General features: G+C 51.9%; 1 protein-coding gene across 2 annotated transcripts in view; it reads left to right on the top strand.

Moving 5' to 3' along the window:
- The first annotated feature begins 9920 nt into the window (after positions 1–9920).
- ZNRF3 (zinc and ring finger 3) overlaps positions 9921–12404 on the top strand; it is a 67501-nt gene continuing 65017 nt past the window's right edge. For both annotated transcript variants that reach the window (XM_068161954.1, XM_068161955.1), the window contains exon 1: positions 9921–10366. In XM_068161954.1, coding sequence (XP_068018055.1) covers positions 9929–10366 — 438 coding nt within the window. In that variant the 5' untranslated portion in view covers positions 9921–9928. The remainder of the gene's footprint in view (positions 10367–12404) is intronic.

Here is a 12404-nt window from a genome sequence, read left to right on the forward strand (position 1 = left end):
ACATGACAGTGCTCTAGTTCCTCAGGAATGCTTCTCACTTTGCCTGTCAGTTCAGCACCATTATCCATCCAAAGGATGTGCTGATGAGGATACTGTTGGTTGTCCTGCCAGAAACAACATTAGTTCCTTCTAACACAGCTTTCCTGTGTGTTCCAGGTGGCCAACCAACCAAAGGAAACAGTTTTGTTTAACAAAGATTTGTTTAACAAAGGCTTTGCCCTTGTGTGATATCTGATACAGAGAAAGGAATGAGTTGAATACTATCTACTTATGAAAAAGGGAGAACAGAGAAGGAAAAGAAAATGGAAGGAGAGGGTGTGAAGACAGTTTAACCAAAAGGCACAGTGTGAGAAAGAGTTTGTTTGCCCAGTGTGTGTCTTGAAAACACTTGGAAAGTGGCCCAGGGCCTCAAGCTTGTGTCAACAGCTGGAGTATTCCCATATCTGTATCACTAGCTGAATAACTGAGAAGGGGAACTGTCTGTAGCATAAAAGGAGGTTATTCTAAGCCTGTAATGTTTGTAATAAACTCTGTATTAATGTCACTTGTTCTTAAATTTCATCCTTGCACACAGATTCAAGAGTGCAGCTCTCAGAATTCTCCTGCTCTTAGTCTCCAGGTAGAATGTGACCCTCACCTTTCTGTAAGAGACTCTGCTAACCTAGCTGCTGAGCTCCTTGTCAGCTGAACAGGGGAAGAGCTTCACTTTAGCCACCTTGTCCAGTTGTCTGGCCAGCACTTCCTTCTGGTGTTAACAGCTCAGGCTCTTTCTTTGGAAACATACATGGGGTTGGTGCTGCTGCTCTTCCTCTTTGTTGCTGTAGTAGATGGGGATGATTTACAGGCAAGAAGATACAGGCAAGAACTTTTCATCACTTTTCAGCAGTTCTCGTAGCCTGGCAGGAACAGCAACACATCTTTTCTTCAGCAAAAAGGCAATCCTGTTAGGCATGAGGAATCACACAGGCTCTGTCCTTTGCCTGCCCCGTGCTGCCGCTCACCTGCCCACTTGCTGCGGCATGGCATGTGGGCTTCTCCCAACACTGCCACAAGCAATTCCTGCAGAATATGACTCTTCCTTCATCTATCCCCTTCTCCACTAGTACTTAGAAAGTCTACCTCAGCAGACTCTTATGTTCCACCAGAGAAGTGTGGAAAAGGCCCAGTGAGCCCAGCTTTGAACTCTCACTCTCCAGCAGGCATCTTACAAACCCGTGTACCTTCCATCCCAGTGCCTTGTTTGTGTTCCAGCTCACATACATTACTGGTACCTATAGCTGTCCAAAATGACAGGGAACAGTGGGCAGATCTGTTTCAGTTCCATCTTAGATCTGTGCAGTGGGTCACAGGCATAGGCTGGAAATTCTTGCTTTGATCATCTCTGTGGCTCAGCCCTCTGACCTAGCTGATTTTGTGGTGAGGCAGAATTTCTATCCCAGTTGTACCATGAGTGCCTCCTGCTCCTTCAGAACTCTGTGCTGGAACTCTTGTCTGTGTTTTCCCCACAGCAGTGTCCTAGCCTCTGCAGGCAGCATCAGTTGACTGGGGCAGTGTTTATCTTGTGACAGAGATCACATGCCTTGCAGCAGGCTTTTCTCTCTCTCTGTCCCAAGAGAATTTGTTCTCCCATTGACACAGTTAGTGAAGTCTTGCTCCTGGTTCACCGAGAAAGTGTTTCTGTGACAAAGACATTCTGAAAGTTGGCCAGAGGTTGAGCCTCTCACAAGGCCTTTTTCCAGGGGAAGAGGATCTCCCGTTAGTGTCCCTGGATGTGCCAGCAGCCGCAGGCACTGAAGCTCAGCTTGCTCCTCTTCGGGGCAGCTGCATTCAGAGAGGCTGTGCACTGTTCCAGGTTCAGCGGCCATTGGCCGTGTGGTGTCCCTGGGCATAGAGGCAGGTGGGAAGCACACCTCCCAAAGCTGTAGATGTGTGTACAGCAACTGATTAGCTTAATTATGCACAAGGGAACTTCCACTGATGCCCTCTCCTGCACTAACCTTCCTGCATCGCATATTTTTTGGGAGCAAAGTTGAAGGTAATTCTCTTAGTTGAGGGGATGCAGTGAGGACATTGCTGGGGGTGATGTTGCAGGACATGCTTGGCAGATACCAGAGGAGTTGAGCTTTTGCTGCCCCAGTGAACTGCCTGCCTATGCTCTGCACCCCCTGTGTTTAACATGTTGAGCAAGCTTTCTGAGGCCAGCCAACTGCTGAAACCTCACACGCCTAAAGTTCCTGTTCCAGTAAGTTGTTCTGTTTGCACATCCTGGTTCAGAACTGGAAAACACTCTGGGAGGTAGACAACTGTGCTTAAGAAAACTTCATAAAGACTACTTCCTATTGGCAGAAGTTAGGTTGTCTTTGGAGCAGTGCCAGCTTTTGACAGGAAATACCTTCTCTTATTTCTTAGTCATTCCCTAGGCTTTGAAATGCCTTTAGAAGTTCAGGGACCCTGAGAATCCTGTTGGCTTTATTGTTTTGTACATTTAAAATTGTCTCCTTGTATTCTTCCCTTTGGGTACCTTCACCCAGTTCTGCCTGTCATACACAGAAGCCTTTCTCCAGGTGCCATAAGAGCCCCTGTGTGACAGAGAGGGAGGTCAGGAAATGCCAGGTGAGGAATCAGTTCTGTCTCGACAGAGGTTCATCCAGACTGGGAGGCTACTGTCTGGACCCTGTGCCTCCTGCCTCCTACATTACTGGTTTGCTGCATTCTCAGAGAGGAGAGGTGGCAGCTGGTGCTCACAGTCTGCCACCCTTCCTTCCTGGCAGCCTCATTTGTTTGCTCTGTTAGCACCCGACTTCAATGATAACTCTTACATAAATGATCAGGGACAGCTGAAGCCCTTTATATACTAACTAAATGGATCAGATGCTGTACTTGAGCATGGAAAATGCAGTGCTGTAAGGTGGTTAATGGCAAGAGCTAGCCAGGTCTGTAATTCAGAGAGTCTTTAATACAATAGAGAACCTAAGGTGAAATAAATTCTAATCTAAATAGTCGCTTAGCTCACCTTCACGTGAATGAACTAGTTGTTAATGTGGTAATGCCTTCGTTTTGGTCAGTCACATTGTAAGGCTGCAATTTATGCTCTCGGTACTCTGAAGTGGTCCAGTCTCTTTGTTGGCTTCAATCCTAGGAGCTCTTCACATTCCAGGGTTTATCCTCTGCAATTAGTGTTCAGTGTGCTTCAAATGTATCTGGTGTGGTTGACACGCTTTTCACTTCAAAAAGCGCACTGCTTGCAGCGGGACCGCACGAACAGCACCCTGTCCCGTAGACTGGCTCCCGCAGCGGCAGTGCCGGTGCCGAACTCACGGCGGAGCGGCGGCGCTCGGGCGGCGCTGTCCCAGACGTCCGCTTGGCTCCCGCGGGCTGCGCCTGCCAAGGGCTTTCTGGGCCGAGGAGGCCACCTGCTGGTTGCTCAGACGCACTGCACCTCGGCAGCTCTGCCTGGGCAGCGGCGTCGCGGCGACCTGAGGAGTGATGGAGACAGCTCCGCGTACCAGCGGATGAAACCGCCGGTGCTGCTTCGGGAATGGAGACTCGGAAAGCGCTCAGATATCTGTGAGGAAAGCTTTCGATCCGTCCTAGGCATTTGTGCTGTGCAACCGTGTCTCCAGAGGCGCAGAACAACAGCTTAACATGGTGATGAAAAAGGGCAGGCACATCCATGGCCTTGAGTACACTTGGTAAGGGATGGCTTGTCACCATCACTTACTAGGAAGCACAGCAATCTCCTTTGCTTATGAAATAAGCTGCAGTAGTATCGGCCTCTGCAGAGCACCATGTTAGAACCCGTAGGGAACATGGACAGCAGTCAATTACTGAAATAATCTGGAAAGGCAGATGTGGGGGTGTCAATGGGACAGACAGCTCTCCTTAACCTGCCTGTGCACACTTGATCTGCTGTGAGGGCTCCTCAGGTGCAGTTAGCTGTACAAAGAAGGATCTCAAGTGTGATTTAAGAAATGCTTTAGTGAAAAACTCTTTGTTCCTACCTGCCCTAAGCCTCCTTCTCACACTTTCTTCCCAGCTCTCCAGCACTGCATTGTGAGACACAGTTATATGAATGTGCAGTAACACACCTCATTAGAGGAAGCCCTTGAATTTGTTGGTAAGTGCAAAGAGCAAAGGGAAGTTGTGCCCCTGCTCTGTCCAGAGGGCCAGGGCAGGCAGCACTGCAAGCAACTGGACAGCATTCCATGCCCAGACCTGCCTGTGGGATGGTCCTGCCTATGGGATGGTCCTGCCTGTGGGATGATCCTGCCTGGACTCTTGAACCTCAGAGGTACTCCAATTGCATGCTTAAAAGCAGTTTTTCACAAGCTGTAAAATATCAGCTGCAGTATAAAGTACTTCATGCTGCAGTCTTTCCAGCTTTCTTCAGGCCACTGGTTGTAATCTGTTCATAAAGTTCTCATTTTATTCCACTGCTCTGAGATTACCAAATCATATTTCATTGCTTGTGCTCTTCTGCCTCATAGGGATGTTAAGCATGTTTATGGAAAATACATCTCAGACAAATACTGTGTTTTAAGGAGTCATTTCATGTGGCTGATCAAAAGTAACTGTTCTAAGCTCAGGGACATTTCACATGGAACTCATCCTTAGCCACAGCCCCTGTTTGCTGCTGTGTGTTCAGAAGACTTTTATTAGTTGGACTCAGCAGTGATGGGCTGGGGGGATGGTGGCACATTGGTTTGGGTTTTGTTTTTTGAGGGCTTTGTTCAGTTTGGTTTGGGTTTTTAAGTGGTAGCTTGTGAAGTTTATACTGAATAGCTGGTAGTTAAAGGGAAAGCCAGTCTCTTTCTCTGGGGGTACAGTGTAATTTGCAGGTACTCGGCAGCCCGAACCTGAAGAGGTCACTGCTCACCCGTGGGCAGAGGCAGCCCTTGGGCTCTGCAGCCACAGGGTACCCTCACTGTTCTGAAGGAGCTCCCCATTTACGTGTAGCCTTACTGGGTTATCTGCTGTCATTGGGAGGAAGAACCACCTCTTCTTACTGCTTAACATATCTGAGCAGCCTCTTTTAAGAGATTTTCTTTTCTCTTTACAAACTGAATGAGAGATGAACTGTGTCCCAGACAAGGTCTGGCTGATACTGGGGACAATGTCAGGCAAATAGAAATTAAAAATTCACAGTAACTGGAATACTTTAAATCCATACTCATGGGTTAGTTTCTTTATTTGCAAATGGGTCATAATTTCCTTTGTTATGCTAGAATCTAAGACAATATATGAGGGAAAAAAGGTTTATTTAAGAATTGGCATTGTTACTGGCTAAAAGTTGTCTTTGCTATACTTAGGGCAGACTGGATCATCAGAGCCTAGCATCACTGGAGACTGTCAGGAGGCTGGGCTTTGGTGATGTGTGTTAAGAAAACATTTAGCTGAAAATTTACTCTCTGCTATACCAGTAGCTGATATTGGGTGTTGGGGAGGGTCCCTCAGTACTAGAGGACAAACAGTTTGGTGCCTAAACAGCAGAGCTAAAGATGCTTTGGTTCCAAGATATTTTTTCTTAATGTGTCTGGCCTCCTGCCCTTAACATCTCCCTTCAATAACCTGAGTTCTTCTTCCCTTCCTTTCACATTCCTTCAGCATCCTCACCAGGCAAAAGACAGCACATGCTGTGCCCTCTTTGCTGTTGGGTGCAGGTGGGTGTGCTGGTGACTGTCACAAAAGATGTGTGGCAGCTGTGCTCCACCAACCTCTGCCCTGCCACCAAGGGACACTGTTCTGTTCCAAACATTTCTATGCACACACATTCACTTTATGTCCTTTCATGACAGTAACCCCTTAACATGCAAATATAGTTACAAAAGTTCTGTGTTAATGAAGCGGAATGCCATTAGGCTGGATGTAAAATAAACCCCAGAACGTTCTTCGGACAGTCAAACTGAAAATGCTTTACTTATGTATTTTCCTGCTGCCTTAGCTTCTCCCATGGCCTTTTGGGATGCTGCTGTAGTACCCAGAGTCCAGAGCCTCTGATTTTCACAAGATTGGCAAGAATGCTCTGCCCCTAAGCTTGGTTAAAATTAGCCAGCAAGTTCAGACGAGCGAGGAGGCTGACAGGCAGAGCATGTGTTTGTTGTGGAAAGAGGAGAAAGGAAGCTCTAGAGAGTGCTCTCCAGGCTGCTGTGCTTGCGGTGACTACAGAGCTGTGACACAAAACAGCCTTCAGATGCCTTCAGCCAGATGTATTCTCAATTCTAGGGATGGCAGGACCAGGGAAACTCTGTTCCTGCCTTATTTGATGGTGAGAATGGCTGATGGCCATGATGTGAGTGGTTACTCAATGTGGTTTTCCTCTTGCCTGATGCACAGAGCTGTGCTCCTTGTGAAGTATTTGTTTGGGGCTGTTTTGTATAACATTTTGTATAACAGTGGCATGTTGGTGCTTCACTATTCTCAAGAGCATCATGAGGAAGGAGGGTTCTATAATACCCATATCTTTGCGAGGGGAATGAGATGTAGGAAGATTTGCCTCAAAATAATCATCTAACGTTGATTGTTCTCCTCTGAGGTAGAATCCCAAAATCATTTAGGGTGGAAGAGACCTTTACAAACATTGAGTCCAACTCTTAACCCAGCACAGCCAGGTCACCACTAAACCAAGTCCCTCAGCACCAGATCTACAAGTCTTTTAAACTCCTCCAGATATGGGGACTCTACCACTGCCCTGGGCAGCGTCTTTCAGGGCTTGACAACCCTTTGGGGGAAGAAAGTTTTCCTAAGGTCCAATCTAAATTTGTCCTGGCACAACCTGAGGCCATTTCCTATTGTCCTATCATATGTCACTTGGGAGAAGAGACTAGGGCACACTTTCTCAGACCAGTAATCTCATCATGTTCAAAAGTGTGGCTCTTGCTGTCCTCAGCTGCAGTTAGAGATGCCTGAGACTTCTGCATTTCAGACCCCAAAGCCTCAGTTTGTTATGTAGGAAGGAAGCCCAAAGTGCTGTCGATTCCATTAACAACAGAGGCAGGGAGCTTACCTATGACATTGCTTCGCTACATTGCTTTTTATCTGCAGTGGAACCCTCCTGGGAAGCAAGACCTTGTAGGAAGGATGTACCCATGCAAAAGTATTTCACAGCACATGGGGACAGGGCACAAGATTACTGTTGAATTGTCTAGTCTGGGTGATCCCTGATTTCTTGATAATTCCAGTTGAAATCTCATCATATCTTAAGGTGTGATGTTTGTGTAATTTTTGAACATTTAACAGGAAAAAAAAGAGAGAGAATGAAATGTCTAGTCTTCACTGGTGCCCCACGAGGGGCATTTAAGTTTGATGCAATAAAACTTATAGACTGTTGGCTGTCATCTGAGCCCCTACTCTGCTGAAGCTTTATTGACCAGCAGGAAAGGACACAGCATTCTTGGCTTTCAGTTTCACAACTAAGAATCAGGAATCTGTGTGCTCCACACACACTGAGCTCTTCTCTTGGTCTCTTAGAACTCCTATATTTTCAATTCCCATTACTGCTCCTAGAGCTGTTCTTCCCAATACTATTTTAGCTTGTGGATTGAGTTTGAGTTTAAAAATAACTTTCTTCACTCTGCCCCTGCCCCTCTGCCTTTAGCCCAGGTCTCTTTCCTGATCCAGTTTGCTACACCAAAATTACCTTGGCATGAAACAAATGGATGGGAGCAGGACAGCTGCGAGACCTTGACCTGCAACAGCTCAGGACATGAATCTTTTACCTTTAGTGACAGAACATTGACAAGTCTTGAGTACAGTGGTGCAGGGACCTTTGCAAGAAGGAAGACAGCCTGAAGCTGAGGTACAGGGCATAAAAACCCGCCAATGACTGCCAGGCACTTGCTGGTGGCTCCTCTGGAAGGGATGAGAGTACAGCAGGTTAAAGAGTCTGGATATCATTTGCCTGAAGCACTGAAGTGAGTGAAGAGGAGAGAGACTTTGTCCCTCTGACACCTGCACAGTTCTGGTTAACAGTGACACTCTCACCATCCCCTCAGAACCTCTGTCTCCAGCTCCGCTTTTGCTGCAGGTTGTGAAATTTCACTGACTCTGCAGGGAGAAAAGCTACAGATGAAGAGACTGGAGCACTGCCCTATGAGGAGAGGCTGAGACCTGGGGATGTTTGGTCTGGATCTAATAAATGTTTATATATATCTGATGGCTGGGGGTCAGGAGGGAGGGGGCAGGCTCTGCTCAGCTGCACCCTGGGACAGAAGAAGGGGCAGTGGATGGAAACTGCAGCACAGGAGGTTCCAGCTCAGCAGGAGGAGGAACTTCTGCACTGGGAGGCTCCCAGAGCCCTGGAACAGGCTGCCCAGAGAGGTTGTGGAGTCTCCTGCTCTGGAGCCTCTCCAGCCCCATCTGGATGTGTTCTGTGTGACCTGTGCTGGATTCTATGGTTCTGCTCTGGCAGGGGGTTGGACTGGATGACCTTTGGAGGGACCTTTCAACCCCTAACATCCTGTGATTCTGTAACCTGCTCCTATACTGATGGGTGATGTAGGAAACCCTGTGCTAAGCACTGGCCATTTAGAGAATGTGAGGAAAATCAAGCAATCTGTTTCCAATACCAGATGCTGTGCACTTCTGAAGTCCTAGTGGCACACAGCTGTCCCCTGAAACTGGCACGTGCTGGCCACATCTACTGGCACAGTGCATGCTCTGCTGTTGCTAGGCTGGATCAGCACAGCCAGTCCGCTGCCAGCTCCCTTTCTGTGCACACCATACTGCTGTGGCCTTTCATCTGCTGTACTCGGGCCTTAGGTTTTGTGGGGTTATTGTAGGGCTTGTGCTAGAAGTGCAGAATATGTTCCTTTGTGACACTTCCTCACTGCAGATCGCACCCGTCATTTGTTAAGCTGATGGGGCTCTCTATCTCACACAAAGCATGCCACTATCTTCAGTGTGACAAACTATAGTTAGAAAAAGAGCTGGCAATTTCTAGTCCTTCTGCCAGTTGGTTAGAGACTCACCCGAGCCAAGTTTGCTTCCAAAAGCTGTACTTCATAACAAGGGCTCCCACTGATCTCAAGGGATGTTTAATTCCCCATTATCACTAATTTGTACTTTTAGGCAACATCTTGCGTTAGCGAGTTTCAAACTGTAGCTGTGTGCACTTCTAAAGCTAAACTCTTGCTGCAGCCGAGCTCTCGTAGCGAGATTGAAGGAACTCATGCAGGTTTCCGCGGCTCACCCCCGCGGGCCGGCCAGAGCGGGCTTCAGGGATGCGGTCTCCGCGCGGCCTCACCTGCGGAGCGTTGGCTCCGCGACTAGGGGCCGCCGTGCCTGCCCCGAACTGTGAGGAGCCCGCGGGATGCGGGCAGGCTGCAGGAGATGGCAAGCGCGGGCGGAACGCAGGGGCGCCGCACAGCAGCATCTCTCCAGAGCGAGCCGGGGATTGCGGCACACGCCGTTACCGGAACGGCTCCTGCCCGCACCGAGCGGTCATCCGGGACGGCAGCCGTGCCGCGAGCACGCCTGGCATGTTATGCCTGACGGACTCTGGCATTGCCCGGCGCCGGAGAGGGGCCGGCTGGCAGCAGCGAGCAGCAGCAGCGTCGGGAAGCGGCTCCGGCCGGCGGCCCCCCGGACCACGGCGTTCCGCTCCGGCAGCCAGCCCGATAGCCTCACCACCGGCGGGACGGGTCCCGACCGACGCGGGCCCGGCCGTGCGCCACAGGCCGCCGAGGCCGCCACTCGCGTCCCGGGCGCGCCCGGCCTGGCCCTGCAGGCCCGGCCGCGTGGGAGGCCGACTTCTAGCGGGGCCTTCCCGGGTACCGCACCACTGCCGGCGCTCTGGCCTCACGCGTAGCCACGGCTACGAAACCGGGATCCGCGGCTGGCCCCGGCCGTGCGTGCGCCGAGGGAGGGCCAGAGCGGGTCAGAGCCGCGCGGGGGGCGGGGATAACCCCGCGGTGGCCGTCACGTGGAACAGATGAAAGGGAAGCGGCTTGGCAGGGCGGAGAGCAGCCGGGGCGAGGGACAGGCGGCGCGGGGCAGGCGGCGGCGAGGAGTGGGGCGCAGCGCGGCGGGAGGACTACTGCCATGGGGCGCTGACCCGCCCGGGACCCCAGCCCCGGAGCTGGAGCCGCTTGGGAGCTATGTGCGGCGGCGGGGCGCCGCTCCCCCCTGCCGCGCGATGAGGGGCTGCGGGGCCGGCGCGGGGCTGGCCGCGCCGCCGCCGCCGCTGCTGCTGCTGGGGCTGCTGCTGGCTGCGGCGCCGGGCGCGGCGCTCGGCAAGGAGACGGCGTTCGTGGAGGTGGTGCTCTTCGAGTCCAGCCCCAGCGGCGACTACACCACCTACACCACCGGGCTGCAGGGCCGCTTCTCCCGCGCGGGGGCCACGCTGAGCGCCGAGGGCGAGATCGTGCAGGTGAGCGCCGTCCGGGGGGCGCCGCCTGCCCCAAGATGGCTCCGCGGGCCCGGCCGCCCGTCACCTGGCGGCACAAAGCCCGCGCCGGGCCGGGCCCGCCGCCCCACGTGCGCCGCGCGGCCTTGGGGCGCCGCGGCCACGGTGACAGATCCGCGCCCGCGCACAAAGGCCGCGGTGCCGGCGTGGCCTCCCAGCCCCGGCCCTCACCTTGCCGGCGCGGAGCCCCGCGGAGCGTGGCGCCGCCGCTCGCCCCATTTGACAGCCGGGCGTGCGGAGCGACGGGAGCGGGCTGGGCCGAGGGGCAGCGCGGAGCCGAGGGCCGCCTCCGCGCGCGGCCGGTCCCGCCGGGCTCTCCTCCGCGCGCGCCCTCGCACCTCCGGCGGCGGCAGGGCGCGCGGTGCCCTCGCGGCAGGGCAGGGGCGGGGACCGGGGCCACCGCGCGCTCCGCGGGGGCGGGGCCCGGTGTGCGCGGGGCGCCGCGGACTGTCGGGGCGGGGGGCGGGAAAGCGCCGCGTGAGCCGCTTACTGCCGGTCCCGGCGCCGCATTCCCCGGGCACGGGGTCCGCCGGGGTCCCTCGGGGTCTCGCGTACCTGCGTCCGCTGTCCCCGAAGCCGGTTTCCAGCGATCCTTATGCTGGGTGAGGCTGGTTCCAGAGCCGAGCTCGCCTCGCTCGTCAGAGCCATCACCGGCGTGCGTTTTGAGTGCAGCCAGGCTTCGCTCCTGCGGAACTCCGGAGCTGCTTATCTCAGGCCTTTGTAGCCGCTCGTAGTTATTGACTTTATTTTTTTCCTCCCTTTGGCTAAGTAAAGAAAAATTACTTAAATGGTGTTTTAATAAGTTTGACTGTTAAGCAATTGCCAATAGCAATCCTCCTATCTTATTAACACCGAGGAGTTTGTTTGCTTGAGTTCTACGTGTGTACACACAGACACAGACACACAGACACACACACACACGTATATATATATGCACACACACGTACGTTTAAAAAACATTAGTTGGGGGCAAGTAAGTTCGAAATACACCTGGTAAAGCTCTAAAAGCAGAAATGCAGTAATGTCAAAATTGGTTATTTTTCATCTTTTACAGTATCCTGCTTCTGAGTGCTTGTTATTTCAAAACAGTTTCCCCAGGGGGGATTGTTATAAAAGTTTGCTTGTGAGCAGAAGAGCTGTGAGGAGCAGTTACTGACAGAAGGGTTGTATTTTTCTTTGAGAACAGAGAGCTTGACCAGTGAGTTGTGTTCCTGACATCCTATGAAGGTGGTGCTCGCAGGGGCTCAGGCAGGCGTCATTGGTTCTCTGCTTTTGGTGCAGTATCAAACAGTGCCTCTGAGACTTCGCACCTTGCCTTTGGGCTTAGCCAGCGTCTCTGAAAGTACTGTCAGGTGACAGTGTTAGGAATGAGGTAGAGGCCATTGCCTGAGGTTGTGCTTGCCTTGAGTTTTTGAGTCAAAGTGGAGAATAACAAGACTCAAATTTGCACAACTTCAGGCAAATGTATTCCACAGGCAACCTTGTGTAGCTCTTGTGATGTTGTGACGTCAACAGTCTGCTTCCTCCTCATACCTAAGCAGACAGCCTCCCTCTAGGAAAAGCTACAGGTGTGGCTGGATTGTGTGGCAGATCACTGAGAAACTGCTCTGCTTGTTCATCTTCACATGTGTCATGATGCCGTATGTCATGAACAGGCCATTTCTTGCCCTGAGCCGGCCTGTGTGCTGGGTTTCTTCAGAAAAGACAATGTGGCAGATACTGTTGCAGAGCTGCTGGACTGAATCCTGGCCATCAGAGCTTCAATTACACGCAGCATCTCTTGTCAATGTTGTGCTTCAGTCCCCTCCTGATGATGGGTTTTTCATGGATGGAGTTTGTAAGAGTTTTCAGAGCCAGGACTCACCTCCCTTTATTCATCTGGGCTGTGTATTTATGGACCTGTGTGAATCTGCTGCTCTGGATCATTGAAAGCTCACTGTGAGCCTTAGGACAGGATCATGTAGGCAGTGCCACTGAGAACCTGTTCAGCAGCAGCTGCTGG

Source organism: Melanerpes formicivorus, unplaced genomic scaffold (assembly GCF_026170545.1).
Source record: "Melanerpes formicivorus ecotype bairdi unplaced genomic scaffold, bMelFor1.0.p_v2 SCAF_60, whole genome shotgun sequence".
In the NCBI taxonomy this organism is placed as follows: Eukaryota; Metazoa; Chordata; class Aves; order Piciformes; family Picidae; genus Melanerpes; species Melanerpes formicivorus.